We start from the raw sequence: 15922 nt of genomic DNA, 5'->3' as shown, positions 1-15922 counted from the left end.
ATAGCATTTAATGCTAATTAACCAAAAATACCTTTTTACGTTTAAATTATTAACAAAAAACGATTGATAATTATAACCACAATCACCAGTCGTCTTTTGGTGGTGGTTGTTCAAATACACGTCTGTATCTACAAGGCTGTAAGTCAGCCATGTGTGTAATGTCAACGTGTTGAGAAGTTTTAGTTTAGAAGTTTTATTATTTTTTGTGTAGATTTTCCCCAAAATGGCTATGCTTGCTGAACCCCGTCGTCGTCAAAAACTTTCATCTGATCCTAGGAACACAGCATGGAAAAATGGTATGATGCAAAAACCTCGTCATTTATTAATTAATAAATAAGCTAGGCCTATCCTATCCTAGCTAAGGCTAGCTAGCAGCTTCTACTCTCTAGTAGTTAGTAGTAGGCGGCCGAGATGGATGGATCTAACCCACACAGCTAGGCCTAGGCTTAACTAAACTAGTAGTAGTAAGCCTACAGCAGGGAGACCAGTTGCCTAGTGTAGTAGCGTCTCACTCAATCCCTACCACCAGTAGTAGAAAGGCCAAAACCTTAAATTAAAAATGTATTGCTTAGCAGTGAGTAATGGTTTATTTTATTGTCATATATTTTGTTTGGTTACCTTATTTTTAGTGAAGATAAGAATTACAAAATTTAATATAGAATTTTATACAAAAAAAATATTTTCTTCAGATTCGGACAAATTTGGTAAGCGGATGATGGTTAAAATGGGCTGGACCGATGGAAAAGGACTAGGTGCAAATGAAGATGGTTGCCAGGATCACATCAAAGTTACTCTGAAAAATGATACTCGTGGCAAGTGCAGTGCAGTGTACACCTTAAAACTAGTTTGACAAAAAATGTGTGATGTGCCCGAATATGGTAGTGATATGACATCATCATGTCCATAAACATGGGCACATTACATTTTTTATCACATAAAATTTGATAGTGTAGACAGCTTTAGCTTTACACAAGACAACAGGTCAAATAGCAACCAATATATAAATAGACAAGATTTTTAACGAATCTTTATACTGTATAGTACTTTTGCAGTACTATTTTCTATAAAAAAAAACTGTTGACACAGCAGCAGCAATTGGGGAGTTAGAATGATAATTAAGTGGGTAATGGCAATGTAACCAAAAACTGAAGGAAATGTTTATATTTTAAATGAAATCTTTATTTTTAATTGTAGGTCTGGGTTGCAGCACTTCACATGAAGACAAGTGGATAGCTCACCAGGATGACTTCAATAGCCTTCTAGCTAATCTTAATGAAAGCCACGCAAGCGGAGATACTACGCCCAAACAAACATCTATTACAAGTCTTGAAAAAAAGTCTAAGAAATCTAAGAAAAGAGTGCAGTAAGTTTATTTATAACAGTTAACACAGATTCTTGTCATTTGATTGGACGGTTGTGGGTCATATATTAAATAAATGTACTATTATTAATAGCACTCTCGAGAGTGTGATGTAATTATATATAGCCAAGTACTGCAATTCGGTTTTTGCGCGTTCATTATGTTACATAGTGAGCAATCACATACACAACAAGAGGCTGAATATTTTTCTCCTGTTTCACATCATGAAATTATTTGTACATATACATACATTATTGTGTTCGTAGAATCAAAGAAATCTTTATAAAAATATCATCTTTCCATAATTATAATAATCTTATGAAAAAGGTTCTTCACAGTAAAGCGAGATGATGATGATGATGAATTCAAAGACAAAATAGGAAACATATTCTTAAGTGTGTTATTATTTAAGTGGACTAAGTAAAAATAAAAAGTAATATAAAGAAAAATACATTATAGAGGGCACTGTTTCATTTAACATTCCTTTAGGCAGACTTATACCGTTACCCTGGAAGCACCCTGGATATTGTTGACAACAAGTGGCACACTAGCCTACATTAAAAGCATCCAGTCACCTTGTTCCTAGGCAACAACCAAAACAATGTCATTAAAGTTGAAAGGATAGATAAATGTCGGGCAGGTAAAAGGTCAGGAAGCGGCAGACAAACTTGTGGGTGGTACATTCCCTGTGTGACCCCTTGATGACCTGCTAAGATACAGCAGCCACCAATGGGGTAGAGATCGTAATCAAACATGAATAATGTGGGGAAATGATGAACTATGAATCACTCGCAATAGCTAACGTGAACATGTTAGTTTCACTTCTAAATGCCTAGGGTGAGTTAGGATGTAAACCTTTGAATTCTGTTATGGACTGGGAAAGGTAGAAAGGAAAATTTAGATTGTGAATTTATTCTGCTCCAATTAAATCCCATTAAAATTCATTTTAAAAACACCATCGACCAAAAGCTAAACCACATTGATATTTTTTATTTTTAAAGTACTGTGACATTCTATAATTAGAACAATGAGGCATAATAAAAACATTGTAATTAGATTGGTATCTCACTACTTCTATCCTTTTAAAATTTAATAATATTTCTGCAAGCTAAAATAACATTTCTCTGTCATAACCCAATTCAGCAACAATAAAGTACATTTATTAGAGTATGATATTCAGTATATTCAAATTAATGACATAACATACCAAAATATCATTTTTTATTCATCACATTGTGTGATTTTTAGTTTGTTTCATTCCCCCCCCCCCCCATGAGTTAAGTTAAGGAATGTTATTTACTATTGAAAGGAAATGTTTGTATTACTTGTGAATGTGTGTTTATTGTATAAAAAAGCTGTAGATGCAAAAGAAAATTAACATTTTATCATTTATTCAGCAGGTTTGTTAAAGAGGTTGACAATTAGATTTATGACATTTGACCAAAAAGTAATCTTAGCATTTCATGCATGGTATAAAATTGTGTTATGGATATACTGTATTTTTCCCCACAGTTACATGAAGTTTACAAAAGGAAAAGACCTTACAGGTTATAGTTCAAAGGATATGGATTGCATTATGGGAAGGCGGGTCAGCAAATCAGAACCAGCAACTCCTCAATCTCAGTCTGTAAGTATAACATTAACTTCTTGTGGCACTACTGCCGTAGCTTCAATGGTTCGAATGCTAGCTGCTCCTCAAGATAGTTAAATTCTATCCTGTAATTAAACATTAAATTCACAGTTGAATGTGTAATGTTGTATTTTATATTTTTAGATACAAAACTCAGAGGATGATGATGATGATGCAGAGAGTGTGACATCTTGTCCAGACTATGGAGTAACCACCATCACTCGTACAGAGAGTGTACAAGAATACTTTCAGAGAAAAATGATGTTAATGCAAAAAGCAAGAAGTACAGTGTCAAATGACAAGAATGAAAGTGACCAATCAGATGATGCAATACAAACAGCATCGTTTAAAATTAGCCAATCAGATGAGGATTCTGCAGATGTTAATGTAGTAAAAAAGAAGAAAAAGAAATCGAAGAAGCGAAAACATTTAGATAACGAAACGAATGATATGTCTGAAAATGAACGAGAGATAAACAAAGAGGAGGAAAAAATTGCTAAGAAAAATTTGAAAAAGAAAAGGAAAGAAAAGGAAATGAAAGAAAAAATGAATGAAGACATTCCAAAGCAAAAAAAGAAAAAATCAAAGAAAGCTAAACATTCTATAGAATAAAGAGTTTTAATCTGAAATCAGAATTGAATAAATATTTTATGTATCATTATTTCTTGAAATGTGTGTATAATTTGTGCAATTGTTTGAGACGTCAAATTAAATTCATTTACCGTATTTATTTGAATAAACGCCACGCTTCGAATGCACCTCCGCATTATTGTATTTTAACACATTTCTATTTGTAGTAGAAATCATTGATTGACATGATCTACAATTTACCAAGCATTTTGATACAATTTTTACTCTATTTTATCACTTCTCGATATTAATTGCCGGGGTATTTATTAAAATAAATACGGTATATTAGCAGCCCTGTTATACCAGACCTATAGAAGCAATATAAATCTCTTTATATCAATGATCAATTTAGGAAACACAAATTATCCAATATATTCTCTCTCCTTTGTATACAATACAAAAAAAAACACCATTATAATAATTGCCTATCCACCTTAGGTTACAGCAATCAACCAGATATATTAATTTGTATTCTGTTACTATAGGTAACCAATATTTCTTAAAGTGGCCGTTAAAATTGAAAATATCAAAGCTGGTAGACAAGATGAGGTAGATGATCTCTGTATGGACGGTTTTGTTTTCATCCCACGTCTTGAGAATCCTATACAGCAATTGGTTATCGCATTGGTGCTAATGCAGCTTCATACATGCCCCTTAAAATTGTTTCTATACTTCATCCAACATACTTGCAGGTCACCTTACAATATCCTATAAGTAATAGTATTGTGTTTTTAAAAATTGATTGATTTGTTTGACCGTGTTTAAAGATGTATTGTCCCCGAAAAAATAATTCTGTAAAATTTTTTTTTTAATATGCTAATTGGATCGAAAAAAAAATGTATTTACCTAAAAAACAATGGGTTTTTAGTTGAATTTAACAGTTTGCTTGGTCTTTTTATAAGTGAAAACATTGATTTTTTCAGGTTTTTACTACAAATTATCTATTTAAAGTCTGATGTTAATATTTATTTTTCATGTTTTTGGGGGACAACACATCTTTAATAATAATTTAATGTTAGATAATAAAAAAAACATGTTTGTAATGAAATAACATGGATGAACAAGTTAACTAGCAAATTGCGATGTTTGATAATCTTGTAACGCTTCTGCGACACTAAGATTAAGTTAAGTTTCATCCACAAATCGCATTCAATTGTGTAATTCTTATCAAAATAGATTCGATCCAAAAGTGAACCATTTTACCATTGCTTCTTGTTGCTCCTACAACTTCCTTTAAATGTCTGCTCTAATTTCTGCCATAAGTTTGTATAATTATAATTCATAGAACACACACACGCAAACCACGTTACTCCATAATTTCCATTTGTGAAAAAACTATTGATATTGTATGTTAAAACTAATCTGTAGGCCTATACGCATCTCCCAATCAAAATGCGATAATTAGCGTATCTTGCACATTAAGAGGTTCTGGGACCATTATAGTTTTAATTTATAAATTTAAATGAAGATAATATTATTATTATTAAAATATTAATATATTTTAATTTTAATATATTTTATTAAAATATTAATATGATGCACAAAAACGACCCCTATCACTGTCTCTGTACAATTTTTGGAATAAGATTTTATATATAATCTGGAACGAACTATTGTTTTTTTACCAATTGTTTCTTTTTTTTTTTGTATATGAATGTACTAATGTATTCAAAATAAAGGAAGTGAATGTTATACCATGCATGTGAAAAGATCAGACTTGGCCATACTATAAAATCCCACTTGTCTCATCTGCATATTGTGAAAAAAGGTGATTCCAAGACTGTGGAGCAATTTTGTTCTCATCTTTATCTATTTATATGTAGAAATTGATGTAAGTAAATGTAGAAGCACAGGTGTGTACAACATGGACGACTTTCATATCTGCTCTAAAGCTCTGTCTATCAAACTAGTTTGACAAAAAAAATGTGACGCGTGTGTTTCCAAATATGGTAGTGAAATGACATCATGTCCATATATGGGCACATCACATTTTTTGTCACAAAAAGTGTGATAGTGTAGACAGAGCTTAAGGGTTTTGTGTTGTAAAGCTGCCACCAAATGCTGTTCTACTGTCTGTAAATGACGACAAGTTTAAATCATTCTTTGTGTCGTTCTATTGTATGTCATGATATATTATTATGTGTTACTGTATCAGAGCAAACACCAAATCACACGCAAGTCATCTCATATGTTTCAAAATTAAAATATTATGTACATGATTTCCAAATGGTATAAGTACAAAACATATCAACAGCTTCACTGCTGACAACAATAAGTTAGGGAATCATTTCCTTCTACACAAAAACTACGACAGAATTTTTGCACTTATGTAAAAAAAAAACTAATTTTACTCGTCAATTTCTGTGATGCACAAAGGATTTTGTACAATTTAACCACACATTATCACGTGATGATTTGATAGGTATTTTTAACATTATATTATACAGCCTATCGATAACTACATTCAGAAGATTCCATTTATCTTACAGGTAAATTCGCACAGTCTACAATACCTATCTACTACATGCTTATCAACAATATATAACAATTACCCCTCTTTTTACATTTTGAGTAATACCAATTTTCTAAAAACAAAATACAAATATTTTCTAGTACAGTTGTTCATCTTTACCTCAGTGTGACCCCCCAATTCCCACCCCTGCTGTAGAATTTAGGAATACGGGCAGAGGTTTGGTATCTCACAAAGAAAATACTGAAACATTCAGAGGTAAAAAGTAAAAATGTTTAATATAAGAAACTTAAACGCAAAAACAGCATTATTAAAGATTGTATATTTCACACAGCATAATATATGCACACAAAAAACATGTGAAATATAGAATCAAGTTGCTGCGAAATTTATATATTTTTCTTCCACACTTTTTTTTATGTGTGAACAAATACTAAGAGTTGAAAACATTTACAAGCTTTAAGCTCTGTCCACACTATCAAGCTACTTTGAAAAAAAGAGTGTGATATGCCCAAATATGGTAGTGATATGACATCATTATGTTCATATATGGGCACATCACATACTTTTTGACATAGCTTTATGTTTGTTGCTTCAGCTTCCCGTAAAAATAACATCCCCTTCTTCCCGTAAAAATAACATCCCCTTCTTCCCAAACAATTACATCCTGCCCTGCATGTAATATACAATAACACAGGAAGTGCTGTGCCAAGGAAAGAAAGCAACGTTGAGTTGTACCAATATTTGTAAACTGGATTTGATATTTTCACCTCAAAACATTGTAGTACAATTTATATATCTGTATAATTCACTTACAAATAAAAAATATTTGTAACTAAAAAGATGTTTTTTTAACGAAAACATTGGCAGTATGCATGGACTGCGCCACCATATTTAAATTATCGTTTTATATGAACACGCTTACACAGTATCTGAATATCTAAAATGTATGTACAATGTATACATGTTGTGTAAGTTGTCTTAATCCCGACAGAAAGTCACATGCCGTCGTTAAAATAATGCTGATTTGTACCTAGAATGTCAACATCACTCACAAAAATGATGCCTTAAATTAGCATAAATTAGCATACTGTATGATTTATTCATAACCTATGCATTTGTCAACTTCTACATAAGTAGTAATACATTATCCTATTGTTTGATGTATTCATATTCGATGCGTTTGATAGGTTCTGCCAAATTCTCAATTAGCATAAAGTCAAATTCATTGATAATCAAAAAAAAAAATCAGCAAAAATCGGTGTATTTCTGGTACATGAACAAGAAATAATTATAAAAAATTCATCTTTTGGTGATAATAAATGATTAGTTGAACATCTCTTTAGGACACCTCTATTTAGGGGACACCACAAAATAAATGAGGGGAAATATATATTTTAACACAATAGCCAACCCTTATTCATGGGACAATACTATTAAGGAAACACCCCAAAGTTGTCCCCTTAATAGAGGTTCTACATATTTGAGAAATAACATTTTAAATTAGCATAACAGTATACTCTTTGATTTATTCATATGAAAATGTTGGATACATTTTGCACAAAAATAATATTTTTAATGAAACCAAGATGGACAGACAGTGACAGAAGCAAGTAGTTTAACATTGTATTATAAATTGAACATTATCATTGTCAAATGAAAAATAAACAGTTGCCCTTATGTCGTCAGTCAAGACGAAGTAGCAACTCGTTGATTATCTAATTTGCACAAAATAATACAGTAGAGAAATCTTGCCTATTAAGTGGACGCTTCCATGTTTTAACACTACAGTCAACACTGATACAGGAACACTTTTTTGGGTGCTGAAGGTGTCCCCCCCCCCACCCCCCTTAATAGGGATTCTACTGTGATTATATTAATAAATACATGTAACCAATAACAAACCATTTGGCATAAGGTTAATGTAAAACAAGGGAGGAGGGAAAGAATAGGATGCATGTTTTATTAGACAAAGCTGTTGGTGTCAAGAGTTTATAGTAAATTGACTTAAAAATAAAAATGTATTTTTTTTAAAATAATTGAAAGTAAATAAATTTCATAGAAGTTAATGCTGTTGAACAATTGTTTTGGTCCTATATTGTACATGTTATTATTTTGGAGAAAATTTTGTATTGTTTTTATTGAGGCATATTAGTAAAATAAATGAAATATCAACACAGCAATTTTAATTATTAATCATCATTATTTTTAGACCTAATTATTTTCGTTAATTTAATAATTTTATTTTATAATTGCTAAATTATTAGCTAAACATTATTGCATTACTGAACATCATTGTCATTATTATCATTTATAATATTGCTAAATTTATTTTCAACAACAGTATTGTCATAAAATTTAGTTCACATTCTCAAAATATTACGATGATTCAAATGTCAACTCATTCAATATTCATTAACTTTAAAATGATTGAGTACGGAATAAATTGTTCCCGTTAATTAAATTTTTGTAAAAATATTTGTATAAAATTGTGATTAGAGTTGACCTTACAAAAAGGTATTTACAATAACGTGTAGAATTAATTTGTATATCAATATTGTGAACATGTTGCTATCTTACTATTCTTACACCACTAAAGCACATTATCAATTCACTGAGCATGATTGGTCTTGATGCAGAAATCGCTGATGCGCGACAGGTTAAGAAGGCAGAGCTGAGACAGCAGATTCAAATGTGATTAATATTTTAAAAAAATGTCCATGATCATTTTGAATGCAAATATGCGGATTGTTCAGCAAGAATAATATTGCTATGATTGTGTATATTAACAATGTTTATGTTCATAATTTTTCTAGATAATCCATCAATAAGATGATAAAAATATTCATTTTAAATCATCAGAATTACTAAGTGAACAAAGAAAGGTAAACCGAGAGCGTTTAAAAAGAAAATGAAAAAGCAATCTGGAACAATTAAGATTTAAATAAACAATTTAAATTATTATTATATTTAACATTTATTTTTAAATAAATTGTAAAATTCCCCTAGGTAGAGAAATAGGTTGGTAATTGCTACGTAAATAGTAACAAAATAAATTAGAGGAGGAGGTTTGAAAAAAACAAGAATATCAATATGAAACTATGAATTACGTGTGTAATATTTTGAATCATGTAATTTTTGTTTTAATGGACAAAAATACTTTTGATTGTGGGCAATTTAAAGCCTAAAAGATACAGGCGTATCCATATAGAAATAAAATATATAATTGTATCAATTGTATTTTACTCTATTTTTTAATTATCACACTGTTCTGTCCATACTGGTTCATTGTACACATCTCTGCATTTAAATAGTACATACATTTTGACTGATAATAAAAATCGTCTCTATTTTATAAATCTTAGAATTGTATGCAAACATTGTCTAAATGTATGCTAATAAAACTAACTGGTATAAACTATTCTATTGTAAGTTTTTTTTTTCATTTAAATAAAAAAAATGATATGAAATTGGCACAGCAGAAAAAAAACACATTTGATATTCATAATGGGTGTTGGTCACAATTTTACAAAACAAGTCTCTTTGTGGTCAACAACATTCAATATTTTCAACAAAATATGTCCGAGGATTATGTTGTAATAGAAGGCACTCTACTGAGGACCCTTTCAACAGTTTTATACAGTATAACCAAAAATTACAAACAAATTATGTGACATATGCCACTGACTTGACATTCAGGTGAACGGAAATAAATGACCTTCAACCCCTGACCTGCCAAATCTGTCAACATTTACAATATTGACTATTTTCTATTCACAAATAAATATACTTGCTAAATCATCTTCGACTTCACGACTCTTGAACCATCCATCTCGGATGGAACCGTCTTCTTCAGCAGGATGCATCATGGATGCATCTCTTTATATGATGGCGTCGGGAGACCGCACGTTTACGCGACTTCACTATTTGCAGCATTCTTGTTGAATCCATGTAATACAATATTAACAATCTTCACATATTAGGCATGTTTTGATATTGCATCATGGGATTGTTCATCGGCATCATTCCGCCAGGACCCTGAGGGCCTCCCATCATGGGGTCGCTAAACATACCCATCGGTTGTTGCCCCATCATATTAGGGTTCATCATTCGATGTCGCGGGCCGGGTCCGAACATATCAGGCTGCATTTGTCGTGGCATGTTGTACATTCCAGGCATTTGACCTCTGGGCATACCTCCCATCTGTTGTTGAAACATGCTGTCCGCGTGGCTCATCCTAGGCCCGGACATTCTCTGAGTCACGTAACCTTGATTCATACCTTGTATTCCAGGTCGGACCATGTCCATGGGAAACGGCATCTGAATTTGTTTTGGTCCCTGAGAAGGTGCTTGAGATACTGGTCCTGGATTCAAACCAGGATTTAAGTGCGGATTCCCTGACTGTGCTTGCGCATCTGGTGTTGGAAAATATTGCAAAGTCTGTTTCGGCCCCTTACCGTCAGGTAAAAGGGGTGGTTCAAAGCGATTTTGTAAAATAGCTAAAGGATTTTGTCCATCACCGGAGGAAGGTGTGCTTGGGGCAGCACTGTTCATTTTCTGCCCTGGCATATTAGGCGTTGTACGCGAAGAAGCATCTATAGGTAAACTTGCCGGTAAAGGTACTTGATTATTACTAGAGTTCATAGGTCGATTAGGATTTCTCATAATAGCGTTACCTTGTTGCTGCATGTTCATTACATCATTCGGTAATGAGCTGTTAGCCATAGAATGATCAGGCATTATTCCATGCCCCATATTTCCGTCGTTCGGCATGCCCATATTTGGCATGCCCATATCCGGCATGCCCATACCACCAGGCATATTGCCATGATTACCCATAAGTCCATGGTTTCCCATATTGGGCATATTCATTGCAGACGACATGTTATTTCCAGGGCTAACCATATTCCTTTGATTACCCATAAAACCTGGTTGCGGTTGCATCATGCCCATCGGTGACATCATTCCTTGTGATGATGTCATCATGTCTGATTGTGAGTTCATTGTTCCAGACTGTGATGGCATCATATTTGATTGTGATGACATCATATTTGACTGAGATGACATCATATTTGACTGAGATGTTTGTAAGTGATGTGGAGGCATTAAATCCTGTTGCATCATGCGCATTTGTCCTTGTGCAGGGTTCATTCTTTGCTGTGGCATCATGCCACCTTGACCTCCCATTGTCTGTCCAGCTGGTGAGGCCAATGCAATCATACCGCTTTTTGATGACATCATACCAGGTTGTGGTGACATCATATTTCCATGTGTTGACATCATACCTGGTTGTGGTGAGGGCATCATATCCGGCCCACCACCTATATTACTTTGATTAAAATGCTGTAATCGTCCAGATTGTTTTTTCTCCAAAGCTTTCTGATAAAAATTTGATGCAAATTGTTCCTCTCCTCGTGGAGGGAAGTTTGGAGCTTTGTCGCGATTTAATTGGCTAGGTGGAAAATTGACAAGTCTTTGAGGTTGTCCCATTTGCGCATCCGACGTTTTTGTCATTTGCTGGTTTGATTCTGCTGTTGTTTTTGGCATACTCGCTTCCGGTGTATTCGATAACGGCGTCGGTATCCCAGTCGTCGTCGTGCTGGTGTTCGGTTTTGACATCTGTGGACTAGGAACATTTGGCTGTGACATTTGATTTATATTGTTAGTATTATTACTTCTTGTCGTGTTGAAGTTTTCAAGACCTGGAGTTCCAGAATGTCCCGGTCTTGGAGATTGTTCCATCATGCTACCGGTCATGTTTGAATCAATTCCACTATTATTACTTTGTAACGTAGGTGTGGGTGACATTGGCATGCCCATATTGCCTTGCGAACGTGGGAAAGGCATTTGAGACGGAACATTTGGCATTGATCCGCTACGATTAGTCCTACTGCCAGGCATAATTAAACGATTTGGCGATAGTGGCATATTATTTGATGGCATTCCGCCAGACATTGGAAAAGATCCAGACATATTTTGTCGCTGTCCAAATTGAGTTTGTGGTCCGTGATAAGGTGGAGGAGGTGGAACATTACCTGGCCCCGGCATGCCTGGTTGGTTCAATCCAAAATCTGCCATTGGATCGTGCGAGTCCATAGGCATATTAGGACCACCTAAGTTCACAAGATTTGGTTGTTTAGTTATTATTTTAGTTTGTTGTTTTTCTTGATAGAACTCGTGTTGTAATTTCACCCAAGCTTTTTGTGCAGGCGTGGCATTTTCCCAGTCATTGTTCATCGGAGGCTGCATCATCATCCGTTGCTCTGGTGACATCATTTCCTCTTGCGGCATCATGGGCATGTGCTGCGGACTCATACCCATTCCTGCCGTCGGAGACATCATAATACGCTGAGGTGGTTCCATCATACCAGGACCGGTTGGTCTCATCATTCCCATCATTGGATTATCTGGCATCATCATCATATCCGGTGTCGGCATAGGCCCCGGTGACATCATTCTTTGTGGCATCATTTGGTTACCTGGCTCTTGTAAATTAAATAATCGTTTTATGTCCGTAAGTTTCCTAAGTTTTTCCTGCCTCTGACGCAACTGATCCGGAGTTAAATTTTCGTCGCTATTTGTCATCGTAGGTCCAAATGGCAAGTTGACTGCCATAGGTCCGTGTGGAGGTTGATGAAACTGTTGAGGGCGCATTAGAGGTCGCTGCAGCATTTTACTAGCTGTGTTCATCCTTGGATGACCCATCATTGAGTTCTGCATGTTTGGCATCATGTCCGGCGCATGTGGTTTCCAAGGACCGGGACCAGGGATTTTCTTAGACGGTGGATTTTCCCATAATGCACTTGGACTAAGATCTTCCGTTTCCGTGGTGCTTGGTTGCGGTACGCCAACGGGTGATATCCTTTGATTAGACGGGAACGGCATCTGCATATCGGTATGGAACGGGTTCGACATCGGGTTGTATTGCGGTGGGAAGTGTCCTTGAAAGGGCGGGTTAACGTGTGGACCATAATGATGTTGTTGCTGCTGTTGCTGCTGCTGCTGCTGCTGCTGTTGCAATAATTTATTGGCTCCCTTCGTCGACACTTTCCTTTTCCGGTTGACCTTTTTCGTTGTTGTAGGTGGGGTTGGCGTAGATGTCTCTAGGACACTACTAACAGGCGTTTCGTGAACGCTGTTTGATGGAGTGCTGTTGCCTGCTTCCGGTGTATTACTGGTGTTGCCTTTAGGTGTCCGGCATTCTTTAGGCTCAATGCAATCTAATGGTTTATGAAGTATCTCCTGATTTTTAGGATCGGGTGTTCCTAGTGGAATTGGTGTACCTTGTCGTGAGCTTGACTGATCCTCTGGACTGTTATTACTCGACGTATGTGCTACACCAGAATCTGCCGATGAAGGCGGCGTCTTATCCTGTGCATCCTAAGAATAAATATTTTAAATTAATTAATCCTAATATATTTACAGAAACGGAACATTATACTTTCAAATGTAATAAGAATAAATCCATCAATGAAACGGATTAATTTGGTCATTAGTCCAATTGAAAATTTGTCAAATGCAAGGAACACAAAGGAAAAACAAATTATCTTAAAAAAAAAAAAAACAAAAAAAAAGAACAAATTCTCACCTGGTCAGCTTGCAGGAACTTGCGAGACGCTGACTGTGTTTGATGGTAGTTTATGATAGAGTTAGCCGTGCCGGTCAGTACGGATTGTGCGGCCTGATTTGCTAAATACGTTGAAAATGCAAACACCTCTTGTTGGTTACCGGTGTGGTCACCGAACCTCTGACCACGAGGATGGTACCCCATCATTGTATTATGATCTAAACAAATTAAAATAAAGCTTAGTTAAGAATACTATTTTTGCCTTTAATACCACATTATGCTTCTACTGTAAAAATGAATAATGCTATTTAAGCATTGATGAATTAAAATTTTGTGTGTGCCAAAAAAATATGTGTTAATTAAAAAGTTGCGTTTTAATTTGCCTTATAATTTTTTTAAATAGTTTCAATTTGCAGTGGAGAAGGCAATGTACAGAAAGAAGCAGTACAATGTTTTTATAAGTGTGCCTTAGTAGTAGAATATTTTCACAATACAAATTACTGATATTGGCTTTAACTAACATACCTGGATTTGATTTATTTTCCCCATTTTTCCCAGTTTTTTGATCCACTAAATCCCAATTGCCTCCTGGCTTTGGCTCCGTCGGCCGGTTCCGTTTATTCCGAGATTTATCTGAAAAATTACAATATCATACAAGTTATTTAATAACTTGAAGTAATGAAATTAACAAAATTACTTTAAAAATAATCTGAGACAAGAAAAAAAAAATGAGATAAAAAATTTAAAATTCATAGTCTTGTTGTTAACAATGTACTGTATTTGTATATTATGAGCAATTTAGTTTTCTTAAATTTTGTTACACACAAAACTTACAGCTTAAGTGTGCAGTCATATAATAAAATGCAACAATATTTTCTTGAAAAAAATTGCAATAATTATGTAATAAAACAAAACGAACGAGGAATAAAAGTTGACAATGTCATTATTGATATATAATCTACAATTCTCTGTTATTACCGATAATTCATTATTATTTTCTGCATCCAAGGTTACGCGCATTGGGAAGACTGTGTGCCGCGGGGAACGGCGTGAATAATTCAAGGAGTTGTGGGAACAATATTTACCGATATCATACACTTAGTTAGTGTCACAAAAATAATTATAATACTGATACAGTAACAGTACTGTACAAGTACTTATTATTGGTATACTGTGTAGTAATAATAATTAATGTTTAAATTATCAAATATAATTTTTTTTTTAAATTTAATCTGCCGACTGAGACTACATATGAAAAGAATACAAACATGCAAAGATAATTCAAATGAATAAATTGTAGATTTACTGATAAAATTTGAATGAATAAAAATTAATATATTATAGTGAACAATAAGTTTAATTTTAATTATTATACAAAATGCTACTACTGTATATCCAATCATAATCTATCATGTCAGTAAATATACAGTACACAAATCCTTAGAATATTTCAAATGGATCTATACTGTAAATATTAAATTTGACATTTATCAGTTTGTGCGTTATGTGTTTTATAATAATATACAGTATGCTTAGTGATCACATTATGGAATGTTAGACTGTATACAAACAATCTGTCTTGTAAATGCTTGTTTATTTCATTGTAGCATTTAAACAAACTAAGCATTTAAAGGATTCAATAAGATGAGGTTCTAAAGCTCTGTCTACACTATCAAACTTCGAAATAAAGGTAGTGATATGCCCAAATATAGTAGTGATATGCCCAAATATAGTAGTGATATGCCCAAGTATAGTAGTGATATGCCCAAATATAGTAGTGATATGCCCAAATATGGTAGTGATATGTCTAAATATGGTAGTGATATGACATCATCCTGTCCATATATGAGCACATAACATTTTGTTCCTAAATTTGATAGTGTAGACAGAGCTTAATACAATGTGATGTGCACATTTTAAAAAATTACACTAAATTTTATATGGACACATTTGTTGAAAACTTTTTATTGTTGCAACTGGCATTAATTTTCAAGAAGGTTACAAAATACTTCAGCACTTACTTACACGTCACATGACATCAGTATGAATACAGTAGAACCCATCTTTCGAGACACCCCTATTAAGGCGACACCCCTATTAAGGCGACACCCCTATTAAGGCGACACCCCTATTAAGGCGACACCCCTATTAAGGCGACACCCCTATTAAGGCGACACCCCTATTAAGGCGACACCCCTATTAAGGCGACACCCCTATTAAGGCGACACCCCTATTAAGGCGACACCCCTATTAAGGCGACACCGC

At 34.2% G+C, this 15922-nt stretch overlaps 2 protein-coding genes across 4 annotated transcripts in view; one reads left to right on the top strand and one right to left on the bottom strand.

The window, feature by feature from the left end:
• Positions 1-154: 154 nt before the first annotated feature.
• On the top strand, positions 155-3636 carry LOC140054530 (PIN2/TERF1-interacting telomerase inhibitor 1-like). The gene is made up of 5 exons (XM_072099558.1): positions 155-296; positions 690-812; positions 1195-1363; positions 2873-2987; positions 3135-3636. The coding sequence occupies exons 1-5, from the start codon at positions 224-226 to the stop codon at positions 3600-3602; spliced, it is 948 nt and encodes a 315-aa protein (XP_071955659.1). The 5' UTR covers positions 155-223; the 3' UTR covers positions 3603-3636.
• A 5520-nt stretch (positions 3637-9156) lies between these two features.
• Positions 9157-15922, bottom strand: part of LOC140054518 (uncharacterized) — a 39822-nt gene continuing 33056 nt past the window's right edge. For all 3 annotated transcript variants that reach the window (XM_072099538.1, XM_072099537.1, XM_072099539.1), the window contains 3 exons: positions 14183-14290; positions 13679-13875; positions 9157-13470 (listed from right to left, as the gene is read on the bottom strand). In XM_072099538.1, coding sequence (XP_071955639.1) covers positions 10063-13470; positions 13679-13875; positions 14183-14290 — 3713 coding nt within the window. In that variant the 3' untranslated portion in view covers positions 9157-10062. The remainder of the gene's footprint in view (positions 13471-13678; positions 13876-14182; positions 14291-15922) is intronic.

This window comes from Antedon mediterranea, chromosome 7 (genome assembly GCF_964355755.1).
Source record: "Antedon mediterranea chromosome 7, ecAntMedi1.1, whole genome shotgun sequence".
In the NCBI taxonomy this organism is placed as follows: domain Eukaryota; kingdom Metazoa; phylum Echinodermata; class Crinoidea; order Comatulida; family Antedonidae; genus Antedon; species Antedon mediterranea.
Note: the sequence above shows the minus strand (reverse complement) of the source record. Positions and strands in the feature narration are given on the sequence as shown.